The following is a 26,070-nucleotide window of genomic DNA, read 5'->3' on the forward strand; positions in this document are numbered from 1 at the left end:
AGAAAGTAAAGCCCAGCTGTGAATCATTTAGAAAGTACCCGACCTCATAAGAGTTTGTGATGATGGCGCAACCACAGATTTTGCCTCAGTAGTCACAGAATAGAACTTGAACATTAAATAATCCTACTCTGCTTTAATTAGTTGGATTTCAATAACAAAACCTTGTGGAGAAGAGCTGACAATAGCTGCGGGAATCAGGTTCAGAGAAAATAAATAAATAAACAGGCCATATAAAAAAAAAGTTTAAAAAAAATGACAGTCTGTTGGAGCAATAGAGTGGGCATCTGGTGTGTGTGGTGTCGAGGTGATATTGTTGCAGCTGCTCTACTAACAAAGAGAATACAAATAACTCCCAGCGTGCACACACACACTTACACACACACACACACACACACACACACACACACACACACACACACACACACACACACAGAATTATGATTAATGCTGAGTTGTACTTTTTAGACCTCTGTCGTTGCCAGGTTTGGAAAAAGTAGAACACTTTGCCCATGTAACAGTAAACAATGCCAGCGCTCTATCAAGAAATGTTTGTCTATCTGATCCAATATGGCAGGTCATCACCGGTTTGGCTACCAGACATTGCACCATCTGAGTTTGCATGCTTTGATGTTCACAAAATGTCCAGTCTGTCTGCTAGATTTGTGCAATCTGTACTTTTTCTCCCCTGCTCTTTAGTACACAAACTACTCTATAAAACACACAGCCAGCAGAGAGAGAATACCAGAGTTTGCGGTATCAAACAATCTGAAAGACATGATCAAAATGGAAGGTAAGTGCTCCCTTACGCAGTGTGTACAACTGGATCTGCATGTACCTTAATGTCGTGTGTCTTTATATTCTGTCTCTTCAGTGTGCATCAGAGGCAATGTCGTCCTCTGTGTTCTCATCGGCCTGTTGATTGGTGGGACCTCTCAGGCTGAAGACAGTCTTGAGGCACAGGGACCAGTTGTCCAACAAGAGCCAGACGCAGCCTTTCTAAAACTTAGACTAGACTTGTTGGAGAATCGTTACAGACGTCTGTGTCACCAGTACGCCGCCCTGGCATCCAACTGCTCAGCTTCAGATGACCTTTCAGGTATCTTGTCCATGCTCCAGCAGATGGACTCATCATTTGTTTCTATTCTTTGGTCCCATATGTGTTCAGCATTTTGTTGTTAACAATCTGTAAGGTTTTTATTATTAACCAGTTCGCTTGTTTAACCCTTTGAAACCTAAGAAAATAGGATTGAATCATTTAAAAAAAAACACTGGGAGATGGCACTGAGCAACTTAACGTGGCATGGCCCAAAAATAAGCCAAAAAAATTGTTGTTGTTTTTTTTTTTTAAAAGAAAACAAGAAAATCTCTAGAAAATAAGTCTTAAAAATAAAAAAAAACAAATACAAACAATAAAAGCACTTAAGTGCTGAAACCAAGAAAAATAGATGTATATACTCTATTATTTTTCTAATATAATTTCTTAATATTGGAATATTATAATTATGATGATAAAGATACTTTTCAGGACATTTTCCCTATTTGTTTTTGAAAAAAAAAAAATCATAAAATGATTTTTAGGCATTTTTCTTGTCACCTTTTAATAATGTCTTGCAATTTCGGGGATGTTTATTGTTAAGTTGATCTTGTCTTCCCGTTTTCAGAAGAAATCAATCGATTTTGTAAAGGTTTCAAATGGTCATTGAGCTAATGAAAGGCTTCTGAACACAGCACGAGAAAACTCATGTTGATCCTGGTTACAAAAGCTAAAGTAACACATGCACTCTACCACAGCGATCAATTGCAATGAGTGTCCTGACGGTTGGCTTCACGTCGGGGATCAGTGCTTCCACCTCGACCTCGACAAGGACTCCCATTCAAACAGCACAGATAAGTGTTCAGAGATAGGTGCCCATCTTGCCACCTTGGGACCACCAAAGAAGAGCATGTAAGTCTTTCTGCATGTATTTTTTTCTGTGTGTTTGGAGACATTTGTTAATTCAGAGTATTTACTAGAAATCTGGATGCAATATGTTTTTAGGATACCGTGGGAAAAGAAGCCACGAGACTGGGAGACTTACACTACTTCTGGATCGGACTGAACGACATTGAGAAGGAAGGAGAGTGGAAATGGGCGGACAAAAAAACGCTTGAAATTCCGTATGTATGACGCAACTAATATAAAAACACACTTCATAATCAGACAATATGCTGTAAGTACTTTAAAAAACTGTCCAAAAAATAATAAAATCCAAAAGTTCAATAAGTAAAAATTTTGTGTAGCTGCAACACAATTCAACAGTATAATATAATGTAGCACTGACAGAGGCCATGCTGCCGGCACAAGAACGTTTACTTTTGAACTTCAAGTACATTTTGCTGATAATACATAAACAATATTTCAGTAAAATGTCGAATGTAGGACTTTCACTTTTTAATGTGCTTTGCTACTTTTACTTAAAGATTTCCATGTCTTTTTTGATTATAAAGCAGGAATCATGACTATCTAAGTATCGTGAAAGTATCAAAACACTCAATCCACAGAGGAATGCATACAGTTTGTATTCAGAAACTGCCTTTAACCGAGCCATTAAGACATCTGTGAAGTTGTGATGTCACAAGTGTACCATATAAAGGTAGAAACTGCAGCTGAAGTGCCGTTAAATCTGTGAAATACGTCTTCCAGTAAAGAATCTGAATGCTGCATCAAATGTAGATATATACTGTATGTTCCAGCACTTTTACAAACATTAATTATCTCAATATCTTTGTCACATATTTGACAAATCAAACACCGGCTCTAGATCGGACCATTCAGGTTTTTGCATTGACTACCTACACGCTTATCACGAGAGACGCTTCAGCTGGTTGTAATCTGCAACCTCACAGATAGATGCCACTACATGTTACATACAAGACCTTTAAGGGTCATCATCAGTAGGAAAGTTGATATTTTGAGCAACAGCGAAGATTCCCTCATTAATAAACATCAGAATAGAGACATTAAAACTGAAAACTGCTACATAACCCCCCCCCCCCCCCCCCTAAATAGATTAACTATTATAATAGTTTTAATTTATTGAGTACATCAGGATAAAATATAAACATGAAACACTGCTTTCTTCTGTCTTCCCACTGTGTAGATTTTGGAACACAGAGTTCCCTGAACAGCCAGACAACCACCTGTCTGGTGGGGCAGAAGGAGAGGACTGTGTGGTGGTCAACAGCCGCAGTCAAACCTGGTACGATGTTCCCTGTGAATTCACGTATCCCCGAATCTGTCAGAAGGCGGCCACCCTGCTCCAGTGAGCCCGAGACACCACTGCGGGACCACCACTCACATGTGGAAGATATTGATACTTTATTGGAAAATATTTACAAACAGATCTACAAATAAACAATTCTCTCACTAAAAAGTCCTGTTTTTTTAATTGTTTGGTATTTTTAAAAATAATATATGTTATAAAAGCAGGAAATGAAGCCTGTCAGTGCAGTATTATACAGAATCATAAAAGTACATTACATATAGGGAATGAGAGTACAACATAAACAGCTATTAACGTCTATTATCACAAACAATAATGTTAAAATGAAGAGTACTTCTGTCAAATAAACAAAAACTCCATGCTATTTTGGCTGATTTATACAGCATACATACAACTTGAAAATACATTTTTGTGTGATAAAAGTCTTTGAACTGAACTTTGTTTTAAACTTTCAGACCCTCATCTAACACACCTAACAGAGGTTCAGCAGTTATGACAGAAAAATCCATCTTATCTGGACAGAAATTCAATTGGCTGCAATGTCCTCTTGAAAACGTCTTTTTTGGGAGATGTTATGTTCTGTAGAATCCTTTTGGCTTCGGGCTGAAACAGAAAGAAGTCACAGGTTTCCTTTTAAGATGTGGGAATAGAAACAGAGCCACAGAAAGCAAGGTGTTCATTTTATTAATGTTTGTATCTTCATAAAAGACTTTATGGCTTAAGGTGTGACTCAGGTTTCTGTGCTCACGAGTCCAGGAAATGGTTGTTACGTACTTTTTGCATTGGCAAAGTCGATGCCTGAGGGTTCTCGTCTTCCGCTAAAGTCAGCCACAGAGACAGAGAGAGAGAGATAACGCTTAACCAAAGTAATTTCCCAGATTGATCAAACAGAAAGGAATAGGAATGGTTTTGCTGTACTTGTCTGCGTCGATAGAGGATGAAAATGAGGAGGACGAGGAGGAGCACGATGACTATGACACTGCATATGACCACCTGCATCCACACACTCAGTTTTGGTTCTGTGTGCAGCAGAAACAGAAACAGTCATCAAACAGTAAACGGTACACAGAACACATCATGTCAGTCTTTGTTGTAAGAAAGACTGTGGCCACAAGGTCATGTCCTTGTCATATTTCCTGCTCTCCTCTCACTTCCTGTGCTCACCGATATTCAACGTTATCTCAGCCAACGTCAGCCGTGTGTTGTTCTGCCACAGCTCACACCTCCACTTTCCGCTATCTCCTGTCCCCACTTCCGGGATGGTGAGATGGGCGGGGTGACGGTCAGGTGTCAGGGATGACGACAGGGGTGACTGTTCAGGTGGGAGCCATTTCAGTTGTAAGTCAGGGGGCAGCGGGTGACCGGGGCTGCAAGTCAGGTTGAGCTGTTGGCCAGAAATTAACTTTGTTCCCAGGGAGGAGGTGACTGCAGAGAGAGAGAGAGAGAGAGAGAGAGTTTAAGTGCAGAAACAAAGAAAGAAAAATCTAAAATGTATGAGAAAGTTTGACAGGCTGGGAAAATCTTGTGCTCTCCTTTCTTCTCCATTCACTATCTGAAACTAACTAAGCCTTTGGCTTCTGTTGCTGCAGTGAGCCAGCAAAACATAATTTAGGGGAATTGATTTATTTATTGCAACCTGTTACATTGACTGCTCTATATTTACTCTGCAGCATTTTCACCCCCTCCCTATTGCACAATTTTCTGGCTGTTAACAGACTCAATGTGTTGTTGTTCACATACATATAATCTGTGCACATATATATTTTCTATATATATAATATGTAGTTAAATGTTATAGTATAAATGTATGTATGTGTTCCATATGTTTGTGTTAACATCGTCCAGCTTTTTTTGTCCTGATTGTTACTTTATGTCTAGAGCTACGCAAAAAACATACAGAGTCAAATTTCATGTGTATGTGCATATATGTGGCAATTAAAGCCAATTCTGATGATGATTATAGATTTAAAAAAAACAAAATTAGAACAGAAACAGCAGTACATGACAGCATCTAAATCAAAACCCCACTGCACAATTAATAACCAATTTAAACTGAAAAAAGGGGGGAAACGTCATTATTCAGTCATGATATACTGTACTTCACCCTAAGGACAATTTAAGCAGTGACAATAAGTCAACCTTTCAACCAATGAATGGTGAGAAAACCAATTTACAATTGACAGTCAATCAATCATGCAAATCTTTTTTTTTTTTTTTTTTAACAAAATTGCTGAATTCTCTTTGGCTTCAACCCTCCAATTGTAATTTCTAGAGAGTGTCTTTCTTCAGTCTTCTTTTCTAATAAATTGAATATCTCTGAGCCTTTGACTGCTGGTTGGGTCTCAAGAGAAAAAAATGCCAGATTTTGCAACTTCTGCGCCGTGGGCAAGCATCCCCTGCACCTCCCTCACCTAATAAACAATATCCAATAAGAAATAACAAATAATAAGAAAATAAATAATGTGCAAAATTGCAAATTTTGTTTTTATACTTTTCATTTTCTCTTACTAAATGCTCTCCACAAACATTCCCCTCCACCATTTCCCTCTCGTTATGTTTTATCAACCTCTCCCCCGTGGCGTTTTTTTTTTTTTTTGGGGCATTTACTTTATCTTCCATCAACAATTTTTGATCAATCGGGAAAATAACCAGCAGATTAATGGACAATGAAAACAATATTAAGCCTTTAAGAAAGCTAGACAGGCACAATCTGTAAATGAATACATTACATTTGATTTAGTTTTGTGAGGTAGGATCCTATTGTATGATTGATCAACGCCCAAACGTCTTTTATTATAAGATAAATGCATTTTTTTTACATATAAGTACACACTAACACTCACTAAACCCAACTATTTGTTACCTTTTATCTTTATCTAACTGCCAGTAACTCATAAGCAGTCAAAAATAGTAGTCTAAAACTTAAAAGGCAATGGCTCCCAGTGGTCTTAACTTGTTATTTGATCTAGCTGAGTTGAAGACCATTAAACAAACCAACCTTGAAACACTATAAGCAAGCACACAAGCATTCACACACAGCGTCAGATTTAATAAATACACAGCATTCGATTTTGTTTGGTGGATGACGGTAGTGATCCAGGGGTGCTAAGCTGGAGAGAAAAGAGAATCTAGTAAAACTTGGGGGCTCAAAAGCAAATCAGGGGGCCCCTTATTGTGAGATACCTCCCTTCCTTGAAATTATCCATCAGATTGGTGGTCTCGTTTCAATGTTCCTGGTTAAATAATAGCTCAGATAAAAATGAGAAATCTTAGTTTTACACCATAAATCCTTAGAACACAGACTCCAATTAAAATTCATTGTGTTATCACACTCTTCTGGCGGAGGGAAAGCTCGTTATACTCTATTAAAACAAGTGGAGCTAGACAAGTGTATTAGCCACTAAATTAGACACATGCCACACCAGGGACACTTTCAAATAAAGTCTGCAGCCGAGAGATGAAAACACTCGCACAGTGCAACAGAGAGAAGGCGAAGAAATGACCGTCTCCAACTTGTTCTGAATGACAATTAGGAAGGTGAAAAGAACTGGACATCAAGAAGATAAATGAGGACACTGCGATAACAAAAGAACAAGCAAACAACATTAAACGTGACCGATGTGAGTGCAACACAGAGCTGGGCTTGTACAAAAGCAATTTGTTTTGACTTACTTTGCAGCACCTGTACGTGGACAGTCCTGCTTAGAGTCACGCCGTTTTTGAATTTCAGGGCGCAAATATAATCTCCTTCATCTTCTCCTGTGCCTCGGCTTTTGGTCAAAGACAGACTTCTTTTTTTGGGGTCTCCTAAAGGGCGTAGTCCCTTGTTTTGAACTGTATTCCAGGTCAGTGAACCGAGAGAGAGGTAGAAGAGCCTTTGTGGACTCGGGTCCGCTTTAGGGATGAAGTGCCAGGTAACTTCCTTGATGCCTGTAGCATTGATTTGTCCCCAGGAGATGTGATCAGGAATAGAGCAGGGGATGGTGAGAGGCCGGGACTTAGATGTATACTGAGGACGTAAAGGAGCTGGGGACAGGTCTAAATAAGGAGGAAATGAGAAATTACGGTGGTTATGTTTAAGTTGAGGGTACACCACTGTGAATGCATATATGCACGTACACAAATACTCACCCACAACTGTAACAGAAACTTTGGCTTTGTTCTCTATTTGATTATATGTAGCAACACAAGTCCAATCCCCATTGTCTTGGTTTTTGGCCATCATACTAAATGATTGTCGGGTAGATTTTCTTTCTCCCCGGGGATTCAGCCAGTGTATCTGTGGCTTCTTCTGACCCTGAAAAGTCTCTGCATTGCAGACCAGAGACAGAGATGTCCCCGGCAGCACAGGAGAGACTGGGCTCACAGTCGCTAGGAAACAGAATGGAAATTATGAAAATTATTAAAGGTTTGATTTTTTTCTTAAGCAGTCGATTTGGCTGTACATTTATCTAGCAAGTAACAAATAGAAATGTAGCAGATGCGGTAAAAAAAAAAAAAACCCAAATGTCAAAAAGTAAAAGTAAAGCCAGAAAACAGCCTTGTTTAGCTCGACTTGACTCACTGACCAACATGACTGCTGATCTTGAGGAAGGCCTGAGGGCCAAAACATCATCTGAATAAAAAAGAAATGCACATGGAGCCATATTGTGCCACACTTGTCTCCTATTTTCAAGTCTACTGTCAGTGATCAGTGCCTCCATAAACCCCTTTTCTTTAAAATAGTGTAGTTTGACCGCCATGTTATATTCAGCCCTGATTACTTTTTCTTGTTGTTGTTTGATCACTACAAGTGAATACTGTTTTGCAAAATTGCCTCTTTTGGCAGAAAACCACTGAAATTTGTTTTCAGTGAACATTTTGCTGATAGCTGAAATACCCTGCAGTCCCTCCAGAATTTTGTGGGCTTAATTGGGATTGTTAAAACCTGTAATATCTGGTCTCTCAGCAGTTTGTAAGAAAAATATGCGATGTGTGTTGTGATGTTTATATATCGGCTATGTATGTTTTTGCTATGAAATTGCAAGTGAAAACTGAAGAAGTAGTTGTGATTCTGTCTCAGATTTGGAGCTCATTATTGTCTGCACTCTGTGTTTCCCACAGAGTTGGACTCAATTTGTGTGATTGCTTGTTGCTGCTGTTTCATGCAGTGTTGAAGGACTATCTATGCTGTCCTCCTGCTCTCTCTCCCCAGTTAGCAAGAGCTAACACAGCACAACGTGATCTTATCCCTACTTGTCATATTTTACCGCTTGGGCAGAAGCCCTGCAGTGGCAATGAAAATCCAACAGAGACATTAATCTCACACCCAAATGGCTCAACTCTGTCGTTAATAACTGTTGGGTAACATTAGCCGTGTGATGTTAACAGTTAGCTCTGTCACTGTGTTTGTGACTCTGTCCAAGGCGTAGAGCTCCCGTCCTGCGGCATTGGTTTCATGATAAACAGAGAGTGCTCTATATTGTAATTAGATGTTACTCATTTTAAATAGTCAAGAAGTTATGGTGATTGTACAAAACTGCAAGACCACACAGATTTCAGGGGAAGTGGGCACAATTGTGTTAACTTGTGATTCCAACATCCCCACATCCTGGAGAGACTGAAATACGTTGGCAGGGAACATTTTGCTTATCAACATTTTGTTGATATATTCATATCAACATTTTTGTGACTCATCTGATACTTAAATTTGCAACTATTCCTTGTTATCAATAGAAAATGTAATTTGCTCTGTATTACAAATTAGTTGTACGTAGCCTAAACATTATTTTATGAGAAAGTGTGGTTATTTTGGTTTGTGCATTGGGTTTTGAAAAGCCAAATGGTAGAAGACTTTAACAAATTAGACTCACAGCCCTTAGGTTAAAACATGAAACAATTATACACTAACTCTTTGAACAACACATTTTGTCAAAGCATGCACTACATTTTTCCAAAACGCATTCACCCATGAATTTTGCTTCCAACTTAATCTTGTGTAGAGTATTAGGACCTTTTAAATGAACATGTAGTGGTCTTACTAAACTGTAAATGTCTATTTTGCACTTACCAGTGAGTTTCAGAAGTCTATATCTGATGGTTGAAATGGTTGTGCTAAATAATTTCACTTCACCGACAAAAGTCCCAAAGTTTCCTTCTGGGATGTTGGTGATGGTCAGTGAACGGTCACCAGTCCAGAACAACTTGCTTTTCCAGAGTTCATCTGCAAAGCAAGAATTAAATGGTTGTTATTATCAAAAGTATCTTTATTAATTTCATCTAATGATATTAAAAACATGTTGTTATATCTGTGAGTGGCTCAATGCATTGTTCACCTTCAGAGGTCCTCTTATTTCCCAACGGAGTACACCAAGCAATTTCAGTCCCTCCCTCAAAGTACCAGTACACATAATGTTTTGTGAAATCAGTCTTCTCTGGAAGCTCAAAGGTGATCGTCCCTCCCACCTGAGCATATACATATATCACATCGTCTGCCCCTAAGAAAGCAAGAGAGAGGTTGTGTTGATGCACAAAACCAAATAGTCCATGTCATAAAGTAATTTAATACTTTGCAATTAATGCATCTTACCTTCTGTTGACACGAGCATAGCAATGAGAAGGAGGACAGATTGAATTGAGGTCTTCATTTCAGTCAAGTCTGAACAACTGTAAATTTAGAAAAATACAATTAACATATTCATATTAATTTTGCATAATAATAACAATAATAATTAACTTTATTTTTAAAGCAGCTTTTATACATACAAAGTAGCTCTCATGAAAATGCAAGTAAAAAATGTAATTGATGCTATAAGAAAACAAGTGCTACTGTAAAGATGCTCAAATGGGAGTGATCTCCTCTCTTTTACTTGTTTTAATTAAACATCTGGCAGCAGCATTTTGTATAAACTATTTGCACTGATTGTGCAAATTCTAGTCCAATAAAAAATAATTGCAATAGTCATAAACAAAAAAAAATCATTAATACATTTCTTTGTCTTAATACTCACTAGATATGGTCTGAGTTTTTTAAATATATATCTCAGACAAAAAAAAATTGGTCAGTGAGCTTTTTTAAGTTAGGTTACGATGTATACCCGCTCTTTTTCCATTTCATTGAACCTTATTTGCATGAGTTTTAAGGACACTTAAATTTGGTCTTTCTTTTTTTATTTCATCTGGTCAGAACAACTATAATTGCTGTTTTGTCTGTTTCATCTCATGTAACACTGAAAGATGTGATACTTTTAAAGCAGTCTAACGTGCGACCGTCAGGGTCATCAGGCGCTGGAGATAAAAAATACTACAGTGTGTCATTTACATAGAATTGCAGTTTTTACACAATGTTGTTGTATAATTTGATGAAGAAACAACCTGTGCAAAGGAAAATGAGTGGACTAAGTATGGAGCCCTGTGGAACATCAACAGCACTTTTTCTGAGGCTCTTACTGTGCTGAGACCATGCCCTATTTGTCACTATGTTATCATGTAAACTACTTAACTGTTTGTATAATATATTTTGCAGTTTTAACCCTAAAAATCACCCTTTTGAAGCTGGTACTTAGCTAAATTTTTGATTTTGGTTGACACTGTATCAGAATTTTTTTGATTCAACTTAAAATTTTTAAAGGACTTTTTTTTTTGTATTTATTTGAGGGCCTATTTTATCCACCCCCTCTACAAACATGAAGTAGACAAAATATTAACACATAATCATAATGTACAATAATGCGAAGCAACACTAACGCCTCTCTGATGTTTAGTTAATATCAACTGAACACAACAGATTCACAAAATAATAACGTGTTCCAGGGTTTAATTCCTGCACAGAAAACAATGAATAAACTAAGCATAAGAGCCCATCGTTTTAAGAAAGTTATTGACAGATTTAGAACAAAATACTAAAAAAGCTATATTTTAGTAAATCAATATTGTAGCGACATTGCTACTTTGTCATATAATTGTGTATCAACATACTGCATACTGTATCAACTTTTGCTGCAAAGAGAAATCATTCAGCAGGAAGCAAAGAGGGGTTTGTGGTGGTCTCAGATTTTAGGAGATTTGAGAGGATAAAAGACAAAGAGTTGAGAGTTGAGAGTAGGCGGCCTGTGGTGGGTTTTTGAATGAGAAGAAACAGACAAATGTCGGAGGGAGGAGACACAGAGCGTACGCTGGGTTGTGGTGGGCCTTGATTTAGTTAAGGTGCAGATTCTTATCCCAATCCTCCCCCTCTGCCTCTCACACCCCCTCTCTTCCTCCCCTGTTCCACGAAAGACGGATCTCTCCACGCTTAAAAAGAGAAAAGAGGAGACCACAGCAGCGGCAGCACACCTAAGCTGTGGTTTAAGGTAGATGTTTCTCTCTTCTTACTCCCTTATCTCTCTCTCTGTTGTCTGTCTCTACTTTACCTCTGTAGTTTGTACAGTATGTCATGATTGTGTACAAAACCATCTTGTCAAAGACTTTTACTGTTGCTTTTATAGTGATGTGACGCTTTAAAGAAAATGGTTATGTACCTGGTCTATTTTTTTTTTAATTAAAACCCCTAAGATCAAAAATCAATAAAAATAAAATTTGCCATTTGATTATATTAGATTGTGAATGTAGTTGCACAGGCCAAACAATTTTCCATGTTGAAGATAAAGCTGTTGGGTCTTCTAACTTTGACTCGGGCTTCAGGCCAAAAGCGAGCGCAAGAGACTAAGATCGGGGATTTATTTGTAATGATTTTATTTGACACTGAGATCCAAAAGATCTTATGTCAAAACACTGTTTATTATTGTTAATGTGGTGTTTTGGTTCAAGATTATTTAATTATATTGTCTGTGACACAATGAGCATTGGCTTCTGATTTATACTGGCTGTAAAAATTAACAAAAAACAAAATAAAATATAGTTAAGAAAGAATAAGAAAATAAATGATTGGAGTCCAATACGACTTCAATTTAATAGATATTCAGGTAATTTATTCTATTAATGAACTTTCACTGGTGTATTTTTTCCTCTCTTAACCTATGACATCACCACTGTGCAAGAATGCAAATCTATACTGGATTGTTATTGGGTTTTGGCAAATTTCTTGGTGATATAAAAAATATCAGCGTTTGAGCACACTGGTGGTCAGGTGGCTAAGGCGCCAGAATGCAATGTCCCCGGTTTGCGTCCGTCCAGGGACCTTTCCTTGCATGTCATCCCTCATCTCTACCTCTCGTTTCCTGTCATCGCTCGCCTGTCAGCTGCCCAATAAATGCATAAAATGTCCAAAAAATCCTTCTAAAAATCTCTTTGTCTCACCATTAGAGGCCAAATCTGCTCACAAACGATCCTCAATGAGTTATAGCCCTCTACATGAAAGTATCTGGATGCATATTTCAAATTTATTAAGGTCACAAAGTCCTTTTTATTGTACATAAATTCTGCTCATGGCTTTAAATAGTTATAATCATTTGTCTGGGGCCTCGCACTTAAAATGTCAGTCAGTCAGCTACCTCAAGAAAAGCAGAATTAAATATTAAAATCTGAGGTGATGTTTGTCAAGGAGAAACGTCTCACGGCAAATGGTTTATGTATGTTTCCAATGTATCTATAAAAGATTAAGGACCGTAAACATGTGAAGAAAGAAATGTGTGAGATATGATATAAAATGCTTCATTATTTATTATAACTGAGATCAGAGTTTGTAAGAGAGTAAGTAAAAAGGGGAGACAGAGCGAAAGTGACGACGCACAGACGTTTAGAGTCACAGCACCTGTGGAGCTGTAACCCAGAAACCAAAACGATCTGTATTAAGCGTGTGTCTGTTCTATGTTTACTTTTTAAAGTCTGCCTTTTGCCACCTGAACTGAATCGAACAGATTTTTTTAAATAAATTCTATTCCTTATAAATTACGCACAGATATATTTAATGCAGTTTAAGCAGGATACAAAATTGCTGGATAGAAAAATAAGTAATGTTAGTTGTATTCTCAATATTTTCAGCTTAGGTGGTAATATTGAATGTAAAGGCATGTGTAAAATTAATGCACTAAGATAAACTACCCTTATGAATGAAATTTACCTTTATAATTCACTATGTGTATAGCGGTATTACATTTCGTGTTGCTCAGTGCTGTACTACCTGTGAATTTCAACTAAGCATAAAAGCAAGAAGGAATAAATAATAACAAAAACCCTCAAAATATTATTTTAGTTGTGCTGAAATTTGTGCAGAAAATATATTTTCATTATATTTTTGTAATGATTATTTTCATGTTTAATGTTCAAGTATTTCTCTCAGTTATAAGGATCGGTACATATGTTTGAATAATACAACCCCTCTTTGTTGCTGTAATTACATAAACACTTGCTTTGACATTTCGACCCGCTGAGCCAGCTGAGCTCTCACAGGTTTATAATTCAAACTAAGCATCAGGCATGAAAAACATTGAGACTTATTTTTTGTGTTTCCGGTAGTAAATGTTTTTATATTTTAAATGCAAAAATATAAATTTAAAATAACTACAGTATACTTACATCAATTGCTGACTGCTGTGTCTCTCTGTGCTCACTGAAGCGGAGTCAGGTGGAAATGTTGAATATTTATCAAACAAATCCTCTTTTTAAATGCCGTTGCACCTCCCTCGCCAACGATTGGTCTGGAAACAAAGCACACAGTTGTCGATCAAACACAAAATCAGAATAGTGACCTTTGATTGGTTGTTACAGAAGAATAGATTTCTTCTCAATGTTTTTTTCTTCCTATAGAAGTTGTTTGAACTATCGCCTAATGTGTCTAAAATGTATACGTTGCGTTATAAAATTAAATAAAATCAAAATAAATAATTTGTGCAGTTTAATAGTGTTATATTTTATTCAGTAAATTGTAATGTACTTGTGATTTTCTTTTTTTACTTTTTAAACAGTCCAACAGATAAACAAACCACTCATCTAAATTGGCCAAAATTATTATTTGACTTGCTGCCTGATAACAGAAGTCACAAAATTTGTGAACGGTCTCCATGGGCTCATTATCTATCTTTAGCACGTTCTAAATAGCACATGGACGGCTTACGGCCTAATTTATTATAATTGCTCAGTTGATTTTCTCCCGGTCGTATAATTGCACTGATTTAGATACATAATTAGTATGTCAGAACTCAAGCCATGAACTGCTGGACCAATCTTCACAAAAGCAGTTTTTAAATGCAAATTAAAAAAATGAAACCCTTCCTAAAAAGAAACACTCAGATAATGTGCGGTACGGGGAAAGAGAAATGGTTTGAGGGAAATTGGCTCTCTGGGACAGACGTACAGAGACTGTGATCATTTTAGAATAATACACACAGTGAAATAAATATATCAGACCGCTCACTGATCATCATATCAATATATCGACTCCAAATCACAAGAATACAGCTGTCAGTGCATTTCATCTTCTCCTCGATAAAATCAACAGTCCCTTTATGTTCACTTTTACACACTGGCCTACACTTAATCATGGCTTTATTTTTCATGAAAATTGTCTTCAGTCACTCCAGCAATAAGATCTTTAGATATTGTCTAAATAATGGGAACTACACATCAGCATGCCATGTATTCTTAAAGTTTACAAGATAAATGAAAGTAAAGAAAAGAAAGAAAAGCTAAAGAAAGCTAAAGCTGTATAAAATCTGCAGGGTTATTTGATTCTTGTTTATCAAATTAAAAGATTTTGTTTGCCGAGAAACATGCCCATTCTTGTCAAAACGTCTCTTGAGTATGTAAAAATACAGAATATCACTGAATGTCAGCATTTAAAAATACTGGTATTAAGTCAAACGTAACAAAAAGTTGTAATCTTTTTTTTTTATTTGACTTTTATGCCTTTATTAGATGCCAAATGCAGCGTGAAAGAGCATGAGAGAGGGAATTGCATGCAGCAAATGGCCAAGGGTGGAATCAAACCCACGGCCGCTGGCGCAAAGACACAGCCCCTCGCACATGGGGAGCCCGCTCCTCCAGGCGAGTTACCAGGTGCCCAAAATATAGGACTGTTTTTTGGCCATTCTAAAGCTTCTGTGCATCATTTAAGACACATTTTCTCCTCGTTTAACAGGCCATGTTTGAAACTTTCGTAGTTAAACAGTTTGACAGATAAACTTTAGGGTCCACCTAAGTGCAAATTTGTCTTAAGCTTCTTTAAAACACTGCAAAGGCACATACAAACACATAAGACAACACACCAATAAATACATACAAACAAACAAACAAGATACAATAGCACAAATAGGCAAGTAGTAGCAAAAAGTTAAATGAAAAATAAAAGAGAGCACAACAATAGCGTTCTGCGATGCTATCATTCTGTGTTCGACTTGTATATGTTCCAGCTGGTCTTCGGGACCCTATTTTGACTTGAATTTAAACAAATTCAAGTCTCGAATTTAAATAAATTCAAGTCTCGTCTGTATGAGTTTGAACGGCAGCCCGCCAAATAGTCCGCGCGGTGGAAAGAGATTAGCAGTTTTCACTAAATGTTTCCATCTAATCTAATTCTTGTTTTCTGTTCCGATTAATGCTGAATTAGTGTTCAGTGTTGAAAAACAAGCTGATCAGAATTAACAAAGCAAATGAGCGCAGCCCGGGGATTTAACAAACAAACCCCTAAAAGCTAAGAACACGTTTGATCTCTGTGATCCTCTCCCTAAAATAAATATTTACTAAACACCGTTCAGTCATGTACTCATTTACCTCTTGTTGTACTGCTTTTGGGGAACTCTGCACCTTGTACCCATTGAAGACTGATTATTCTTTGCATATTTGTTGTTGTGACAGAGGTTGGCTACATTGTCAACTTTTAAGCAATTCTTTTTCAAACTCAGTTTTTCATTTCACATTTCACTGAGCGTTTTAGTGATATGAAGTCATCCAGTGTAAAATTCAGATTACGCTCCGCACAACGAGTAGTTGCTGTAATACTTTTTGGGGGAATGTACACCTGTGCGGGAGCTTAACATCAGCTGGTGCTTATCTCCTCTCCTAACCTGCTGTAGAGTTTTGTCTGCACTCAATTTTAACAGTAATACAGCATCTGTGGATCTCTGTCTGTTCTTATTGATGTCAGAGTTTGAGCTTATGGTGGTTTTTACTGGTGTGATGCATAAAACTGCAAACATAGTTACTGTCACAGTTCCACTTTATAATGTGGCATAATGTGTGAGTTTATTTTGTTTCTTTTCTGCAAACCTTGACAAGCACTTAAAAATGTGTTCATTAATATTGTCATTAATACTCAAAACCACAAAAGAAAGTTTTCTAAATGAGGCAATTTTGTTGAATTTCAGGCTTCAGTGGGTCAGAAATGGAGAAAGCAATACAGATAGCTTGAAGCCATGAAGGTTTTGATTCATATGAGTGTAATTTTCTCTTGTTCTAAACATTATTTTTTTAGGCATTGTAATATTATAGAAATTCATCTTCATGCAATAATAAGGTGATCTGTCTGAGGCCAAGCTGGCTAATGACAGCTACAGGGATCATTAAGGGACTGAAGCTGCAGAAACACGCTGAGGTGGTTTAGAAAGACAAACCACAACAAGGACAAAACAAACATCTCGCACACGTCTCATGTGTCTCTCTGAGGTTTGTCTGCCTGCCTCTGTACTACCGTCATGAAGGGCTCACACCTGCTTCTGTTCTCTCTGAGCTGAAATGAAACAAGCTTTTTGTTTGCTCCTTATGAGAAAACGCTTACAAGTTATGGCCGCCATACAGAAACATTCAGGGCCTAGCGTAAATGAGTAATCTCTCACAGAACTGGGCATAAAAACGGCTCAAATTTGACATTTCCTTAGTGGATTTGTGTTTCTAAGCTGTGATTTTAATGGGAAAACACCTGAAAGTGAGGACTCCCTCATTAGTCACACACCTGACGAGGGCGTGTGGACCATATCGTTTCATTACCGAAAGAGAAAAAGACTATAAGTGTGGGCCACAAGCAAGAATGAGGGGTGATTCACTTTTTTCGTATCTATATCTTTGTTTCCTAAGCCTCCATTGCAGACATTTCACTCCTACAGAGGATTTCCCTCGCCATGTTATCTGTGTTTTCTATCTCTGACTTGTTTTTTTGAATGCTCTTCTATAACCATTTCGAGTTACACCAGAGCCAGTGCCGCACATTAAGCAATATAAGCAGCTGCGTTTAAGGCCCGTCGATCTAGAAAAGATTTTTTAATGAAAAAGAAACAAAAATTAAACAAAACCTGAAAACATTTGGTGACATATCTTACCAACAAATACTAAAAAACAATAAGTAGGTTAAGTAAGTAAATGACTGTCCCCTATGAAATAAGCACTGTCGTTGTTGAAAAAATGTAATCATAGGGTTTTTGGTTAATTTAATGTATTCACTGTAGCATATTTAAAGACAGTGTTTTAGCTATTAGATATTATTTTAGTCTTTGAGTGTGTATTTGTGCATTTTCTGTCCTTACACTAATAATTACGATACACAAGTTAGTTTAGGGTCAATTGATCACATTATGTCCACCCACCCGGGCCACCAGCATTTTAGGGCCAGCCCTGAGAATGTTGTATTATTTAACAGTGGTACGTTGAAGAAAAACTGGAAGATATCTGAAGCCCTACAAAGACGGGAAGGTACAGAGTTTGTACTGTATGTGACTTTTTCAGATACAAACAAAATGTCAGTGGAAAAGAAGTTGAGAACCAGAAACAAGTGACATTCTGCTCAATGACTGTTTCATCATGTGGGGGAACTTCATTCAAACTTCTTTGAAACTTCAGTTGTGAAACAATAGATGTCTCTCCCACTCACCACTTCACTTCCATCATTCATACACGTTATTTTTGTGTGTTACTGTATTGTTTGTAAGCTAATCGTTTCATCAGAGTGGAAAAAAATATATTTTTGTTACAGTTAGCACAGATTCAAACATAAACATGACTGTCATGTTTTGACAGGTCATAATGCCAAGTCATGTTTTTGTAAGAATTATTTTTGGCATTGGAAAAATGCATTGTGGTTCACAACAGACGCACAGGGTTCATGTTAAAGCATACTATTACTGTAAAGTTGTCATTAACATAATGTTGATTTGCTGAAGTTAAATGATGACGCTGGTTATACCATGGAAAAACTGCAGAACTCTTCCACAGCGCCTACATTCATGTACGCAACAATAACTGCTTCAGTAGTTGATGTGACTAAATTCTTGTAAATAATTAATTCGACCAAGTTATTCATCCAAACAACAGTAAGAATTAGACCTCTCTGTAAAGAGGTTAACTGCGCCTGAATTGCGGGAAGTGTTGAATGGGGTCATAGATAGAAAACACAAATTTTAAAGCAAATTTTGTCGTCAGCTATTTCTCAATAAAACAGCTTCTCTGCAAATATCTACATTCTAATGTCAATGTCATCGCGTCTCTAAACGTTTGTCTACTGATGAATCACAGTACATTGTGTTATTTGTGGTGTCCCACAGGGACAGTTCTGGGGCCCCTGTTATTCTTTTTACATTTGCTACCCTTGGGGCAAATCATAAACAGATTTAATATTGAAAAACTTTTTATTGCGGATGATATCTAACTCCACTTTTCATTCAAACCCAGTGGGCCCTTAGGCTTATTTAGGCTCAGAGACTGCCTTAACACTGTTAGTGGAGTAGCAGAGATGTTGATCCCCTTTTCCACCTGTCAGCTACTTCGATCATTTAATTTAGGCCTTCCGTATGTTCCCCATCCTATTTCAACTCCAGAGGTGAGTGTGCTTTAGCAGTTGTTGCTACTAAACACTGGCACAGCCTTCTCTATTTAATTAGATGTGCTGAATGTGTGTGTTGTTTTAAACGGCTGCTGAAAACTCATTTCTAAAGGTTGGCCTTTTTGTAAATCCTCTCTGTATGCCATTTGTTTTGTTTATTTTGGTCATGTACTTTAACTTTTGTCTCTATATCGTGCACATGCACGTATATGTATGTAAATGTTAAGCACTTTATAACTGCATGTTTTAAAAAGTGCTATAAAATAAAATAATAATTATTATTATTATTATAAGGGACTAGATGGCAGAAAATGTATTTACTCAATGCTGATACGATGGATGTTGCTTTAGAAAATGTTTTCCTCCTGATCATGCAAAGTATAGACCTCTTTCGTCAGCTGCCCACTCAAACCTGTGTAAACCTGGGACAATATTTGACCAATTATCATCTTTGGACGCCTTGTTAAGTAGCTGACCACATCTTGTTTGTTCTACTAAAGAGCGCCTATACTAAATGAGAAGAAAAGTACATGACGTTAGTCAGTGAGAGTTGAGATAAATGCATGTACGAGCATCTTTAGTTCAGCAGTTGAAGCTAGAGATCACAGCTTACTGATATTTCTTGATAGTCTGTAGGCAATAAAAAACGGTGCAGAAAGACTTCTCACAAGATCAAATAGACAGTCTCACAGACATTACTCCTATGCTCAGATGTCTTCACTGGCTCCCTGTTGCGTTTAGGATCGAATTTAAAATTCTCATTCTTACTTAGAAAGCATTACATGGTCGGGCTCCCGCTTATGTGGTGAAACCACTTTACCTGTACCCTGCAGCTCACACTCTTAGGTGAAAAATGCTAAATTTATTGTCTGTCCCTCGCACATACCTTAAGACCTGTGGTGATCAGGTTTTTGAAGCCATAGCAACTAAATTACAGAATGCCCTTACTGCATTGTTGTTGTCTGCTGACTCTGTGGTGTCTTTTAAAAGGCAGCTTAAGACATAACTATTTACACAGGCATTTTGATAACCTGTATGCACTAGGTCTGCATTTTATTTATATATTGTATATTCATTAGTTGTGGCTGTGTGCCACAGCTCAGTGCTCAAGAAAACTTTTTGTCCTACAGCTTCATTAACGTTGCCAATCACACACTCTGTGAAAAACTTAAATATATACATAGGGAGCTTACATTTCTGCTATTCCTATCAAGAAGGAGAGAGGGAGATGAAATAGTAATTGAGTCATACAAAGTATGTTCGAGGGATTATGAATTTGATCCATTTATTCCAGATTTGATAGAATTTGTTCTATTGGATCGTCAAAGAAAGTTTGACATTTTAAATATTTCCATACCAATTTTCCAAAGTAGGTGGTACGGAAAACTTTCTAGTGATTGATTTTTTACTCCCTGCCAAAAGGGCCTGCAGCAGCTTTATATTCCTACTCTGTTTCGAAAACAAAATGTGACCCAGATATCTATTTTTGCAAAAACATTTTGGTGCTGGGTCTTAACAAGGTCTTAAGAGCCACTGAAAACTGCAAATTTACCCTCAAAGCCTCTTAAATAAGCCAAATTCCTGCTTCTTTTCCCACATATCTTTCATATCAATGTGTTTTCATTTTTTTTCTTTTTTTTTTAATAATGTGTTCTCAGTTTTGCTCTTTAAATATGAGGCTCGGGCAGTCGCTTCTCTATTTTTCCTTTTTTGTATGTTGTATAATGCCCTTGTAAAGCACTTTGTGACATTGTGTGATAAGCGCTATACAAATGATCATAGACAGAGCTCTTATTTGAACCTAAATGTTTTGACAGCATAATGCATTTTCTTGAGCGCTCACGGTTAATAATCAAGCCACATCACATAACTGACATGTCCTCAGTTCAGTTCGAGTCGGGGACGTTTGTTGCATATCAGACCATGTTTTCTGTTTCTCTCTACACTGTCAACTATTGAATAAAGGCAAAAAAACCTCAAAAATGTATTTGCTTATAAAAGTATTAGATGTGCAGAGGTAGACAACAAATAGACGACTGCTCTCCTGTTACATAGTGGGGAAGGTTAGCTTTCTGTCAACAGCAAATTGGTTTGTTTGCAAGTGTAATAAATTCCAAAACTGCTTCACTGCATCAATCCACTAAAAGCGGCATGTGCTTAATCCTTAATTTATAATTCTAATATAATTCTATTTTAACAACAGAGTGTTAAATTCACAAAAAATATTAATGTTTTTCAAAGTTTGTATTTATTTATTACAAGAGTGACTAGACTTAATCAGAAAAAAAGTAATGATGACACACTTTCATAGCATAATAGCACTATTATCTAATACAGCACACTAAATTTTCTGACTAATTTTCTGTCTTATATTGTTGTATTTACATCATCTTTCATTGGAAAAGTTTCTATAACCTTCTCTCCCAAAAATTGGTTTGGTGGAAGGTATAAAGTACTTTTAAGTCAAAAAGTTCCTTGTCCGAGTGGAGTCCAAGTCAAGATGTAAGTCTTTGTTAATTTTGTCAAGTCAAGTCTAAAATCATCTAATCCGTGACTTGTATCGGAGTAGAGTCCAAGTCATGTGAGTCCACACCTCTGGAGATTAGATTATTTATTGTCAGATTTCTCTGAAATGCGTCCTACATTAAAAGCGCAGTGCATGGTCTATAAATTAATAACACAGTCATTAATATCCACATAAACACAGCAACAAAGTTACAAGCACAAACAGTGTATGTCATTTAAATGCTTAACGTTCAGTGTCCGACACACACAGGTGCACACATCTACCTCACAGTAACAGCTGCAGAACAGTTTAAGCATTATGTTTCATTTCCTGGTTCAGTTCACTTTACCCTCGGCCTACTGGGAGTCATCTTCTTGCTTAGCAGTTTAACACTAAAGTTGCAAAGCTCACACACGAGCAGCACTCGGTGAGCCTCACACAACTGCCATCTTGTTACAAAAGAAACAACAAACTAGAAAATGCATATTTTCGATATCAGAATGGTCAGAGATCGATCACAATTTACCGTTTTAACACTGACTCCACTCATCAGAAGCTGAACTGACAACTGAAACCTGCGCGGAACAGAAGCTAAACATGAGGGGAGTTTACAGAACAGGAAATCACCTATCAGATGATCATTTTAAATTCAAGGATTGTGGATTATTTGATAATCAAGTGTGCAATTTGCACCTGCACCTGCTCTGTTAACTGTCTCCTGTTGCTCTGAAAACTCATAAATCATCGTGCTGATCGCTGCAACTGTTTTGCACCAATCAAAGGCTGCTGATTAGCACCAAAACTAATATGAGACAAACCTGTGCCAGGTGTTTACATGCCTGTGTTTGAATAATGTTATGTTCACAATAAGTAAACTTTATCGACTGTATATTATGATTTTCTCGGGTACTAGATACATGCTCCTGATGGAAGGATAACCCCAAATGGAAATACAAGAAGGAGGGACACACACAGAAATTTCAGTTTCACTTTGAATGACTGTGTGTGCATGTTCATTTGTGTAAGACAGACAATAAGACAGAGTACTGAGTAATAGCCATGAAAAGGGAATCCTGTTTTCTCATATGAAAACAACCCCCAGTGCAACAGAGACATTATATTTTCAGAACAGAGTGAGGGAAACACAGCTCGGTTATCACCTACACAAGAGACAAAAAACACATGTAGAGCCTCTAAATGAACATTGACATGTTTCTTGTCATTATGAGAGGGAGAAAGAAATACATCACTTTTTTTTTACTATTTGTAATGTCTGTAAGTTGTTTTGTTTTGTTTTTTTTTTTTCAAAAAAATCATTATTTCAGCTCTGTACTATAGCACACAAATAAAACAAAGAGATTAAAGAGCTGACTTCAAGCCTCCCGGTGCTCATCGGTGTTTGAAGATGTTATTGGGCGAACTGTGTTGTACATATTCCTCCAAATTTAAGGAGAATGGAGTAAAAACAATGGTCTTAAACAAATAGTTTTCTGTATGGTTAAATTTAGTCATTTTATTGGGGACGAAGCATTACTTTGCATAAAATAAAGCTGATGGTAATAGGTTCCAAAACAAGTAAGGCATGAAGATCGCTGCAGTACAACAGGTCTAGCGAAGCATCACCAGGTAAAATACTAAATACCTGCTGATATATGTTGTTTGCAGACTTTAATCATCAACCTGCAGCCAAATACTGAGCATTAAAGCTCCTTGTGGTTGTTTTTAAAACATAATAAATAAATAAAGAAAGAAACACACTTTGGGTCTTCTAAAATTGTGAAACTATGAGATCAAATGTGCAGGAACATCGAGACAACACAATAAAACTATATCACTGTCCTTGTTTCGTCAGTTCACAAGAAACCTTGAACAAACTGGAACAAATTTAAATGTGCACAAACAAGATGTCGTCTATTCTGACTGCACAATATTACATAATGTAACTTTTTAGGGGACCTCTGCTAAACTGATGGGTGTTTAGGCATGTTTCAGTGGTAGTGAATACAGCATGGACTGACATGGACAAGATTAATTGTCTCTCTAGTACTGCAGGTCTCTTGTGGCAATTAATGCTGTAAAAAAATTTGCATGAATGCAGCGGGGTAAAAGGTTTACGTTTTTGTTTTGTCTATATTCAGTTGAATTCAATTCCAAAAACCTTATTTGCTCCGCAAAGGGCAATTCAAAGCAAGCAGGTTTCTAAAAACTAGAGCACACAAAACAATTCATTTACAGGCAAAAAAAATACTCCCAAAATTCAAATTATGTCAATTTAAAGAAAAAAAAAATTATATTCACAGGATTATTTGGCAAATACGTAGCCAGCCAACACCATAAAGGACATTTCGTCAAAATGCGCCACATGTGGATTTATCCATCTATACACAACGTAAACTGACTGTCTCTTGTGTGGCACCTGTTCACAAGTCTTACGGTTTCGGACTTTATTAAACAGGCAGGGGCATCCCTCTGTCAGTAACGTATAAGCCTACATTATAAGTATAATAGTTACCTCTGCAACCAAATATTATCTTCAACATGTGCATTTATACACAAGGTAAAGTGAGCGGCCCGTGTGGCGCCCGTTTACAAGTTTAATGACTTCGGACCACAGGCAGGGGTATCCCACTGTCAGCGATGTATACAGCAGAACTATGTCCTGAATAAAGATATATAATCTTTAACATTTCCTGTGTTCAGGTATCTAGAGTAAGAAACAAACCATGTGAGTGATGTGGTGATAATATACAGACTGTTTGCTTCAGGGATTCTTCTCCGGCTCCAAAATACCTTAATTACAGCTTCAGTTACCAGTGTGTAAAGTTGTTTTAAAAATACATTTTAATTATCATGCATTTTATTTCAGATTAGTTGGAAGATCAAGACCAAATTTGGCAATATGTGTACGATAAGCATCAATCAAATAGTCACTTTTTAGCTTGGATAAAAGCAGAACTATGTTTTGTATTATAGTTAATAAAAAAATAAACCTGCATCAAACCTACTGGTTACACTTTACACCAACATTACATTAATTTATGTTGTATGCTTTCCTGAGGGTGTTGACTGCAACAAGTACATGCATTGACGTTACAGGGTAGGATATACGGCATTTCTTAACGCATCATTAAAAGTACGTTGAAAGCTATTTGTTTAGTCAACCAATGAGGAATACCGTAAACCTATAAAGGCTAAGTTCTGGCATGAGTAGATCCTTTTCATTTGTCACATTAAATATATTTTACAGACAGTACTAGTGCCCAGAAAACAAACAAAACAAGTTACAATTACTGTTTCTCTTTCAGGCTGTTTCAAGCCAGAAGCAAACATTATGTTAACGTTTTAAAATGTCAATGATTTCTCTGTGCTCCTCAGAAGAATACATTATTTACAACAAAAATAATTTAAATTGTAAACAGTGATTCTTCCTAATAAAGACAGTATGTTTGTGATAGTTTCTGAAAAACAGTGAATTATTTTCACATATATTTTTATTTTTTGTGCAACAATCAGGTTTCACGTTGACCAGTTGTGAGACCACGAAGCTGCTCCCATTAGCCAAAGCTACAACCAACAGATACGAATGAATCATTCACAATCATGTGGATTTAATACTTTCTATATTTCCAGAGATTTCTTCAATGAGAATTACTTTGTGTGTATGAATAACACTGCAAATAGCACCCCACTGAATTGCAAAATCAACTAAATGTTGCCAGTGTCATTGCACAAGCGTTGAACTTTACACTTCAAGAAAGTGAGTAAAAGAGAATTCTATTTTAAGCATTTCTGATTTGAGATTTTGAAATCTTTCTCTGGTTTGTCATTGGAACAGCACAACACAAAGAAGACAGCAAAATCTTCCATACAGGGTGAAATCCAAACGTAGAGGGCTATTCATTTAAAAGGTTACTTAAGGCCTGTGGTAAAACAAGCAAATGGTTTAGTGTAATTTTACTTGATCCAGCTCAAAAATCACAAGTATTCAGCCAGAATATTAAAGATATTCATCACTGTTTACTTGTAATGATTTGAGATAATTTTTCAGTCTGAGGCTAAATACAAAGAAGACAGACGAAACCAAACCAAGGCCAAGACAAAACAATCAGTATATGGCACGAGAGATAAAGAGTTTTAAAAATGTGGCCCGGGGCGAGGTCAGGTCTGAGTGCTACAGTTTAGCCCCTCAGTGCCCCTTTAGTGCTTCTGTCTACGAGAGCACATTTAGTGACAGCGTCTGTCAGTACTTGTAGAAACAATTTTGCCCTCGTAGATAGACATGTTGCCATCCTGATTTATGTCTCTAACCTCTGTAAGAATACCCCTTAAATCAACTTATGAAACAACAAATACACTGAGTATACATATACAGTATGTTTGGCAGTACTCACTTTTGATGTTCTCAGTGCAGCGATGAGTTCAGCTCTGACATTTGGTCGACTGTACGCTCTGTAGGTGGCTCATTCACTCACACACACACACACACACACACACACACACACACACACACACACACACACACACACAGAGGAAGTTAGACACCACGATGATCCCATCCTTTCTGTTATGTACTAAAG

At 37.0% G+C, this 26,070-nt stretch overlaps 1 protein-coding gene and 1 pseudogene across 1 annotated transcript; one reads left to right on the plus strand and one right to left on the minus strand.

Annotated features, from left to right (window-relative positions):
* Positions 1 to 679: 679 nt before the first annotated feature.
* LOC121945296 lies at positions 680 to 3,413 on the plus strand (annotated as a pseudogene).
* A 115-nt stretch (positions 3,414 to 3,528) lies between these two features.
* cd4-1 (CD4-1 molecule) lies at positions 3,529 to 25,959 on the minus strand. Its single transcript, XM_042489364.1, has 11 exons — positions 25,885 to 25,959; positions 13,758 to 13,879; positions 9,832 to 9,908; positions 9,578 to 9,739; positions 9,313 to 9,465; positions 7,395 to 7,634; positions 6,936 to 7,301; positions 4,428 to 4,688; positions 4,182 to 4,282; positions 4,038 to 4,081; positions 3,529 to 3,866 (listed from the first exon to the last, which is right to left on the minus strand). The coding sequence occupies exons 3-11, from the start codon at positions 9,887 to 9,889 to the stop codon at positions 3,836 to 3,838; spliced, it is 1,416 nt and encodes a 471-aa protein (XP_042345298.1). The 5' UTR covers positions 9,890 to 9,908; positions 13,758 to 13,879; positions 25,885 to 25,959; the 3' UTR covers positions 3,529 to 3,835.
* Between the last annotated feature and the right edge of the window lie 111 nt (positions 25,960 to 26,070).

The sequence above is a fragment of the Plectropomus leopardus genome, chromosome 7, assembly GCF_008729295.1.
Source record: "Plectropomus leopardus isolate mb chromosome 7, YSFRI_Pleo_2.0, whole genome shotgun sequence".
Classification (NCBI taxonomy): domain Eukaryota; kingdom Metazoa; phylum Chordata; class Actinopteri; order Perciformes; family Serranidae; genus Plectropomus; species Plectropomus leopardus.

Bases quoted from the DNA above. Each gene is read 5' to 3' on its own strand.
- cd4-1 (XM_042489364.1), bottom strand. From the start codon at position 9,889: ATGAAGACCTCAATTCAATCTGTCCTCCTTCTCATTGCTATGCTCGTG. The intron at 9,466-9,577 runs GTGAACAATGCA...CTTGCTTTGCAG, and splicing joins AAATAAGAGGACCTCTGAAG to ATGAACTCTGGAAAAGCAAG. The intron at 7,302-7,394 runs GTGAGTATTTGT...CTCCTTATTTAG, and splicing joins AGTTTCTGTTACAGTTGTGG to ACCTGTCCCCAGCTCCTTTA.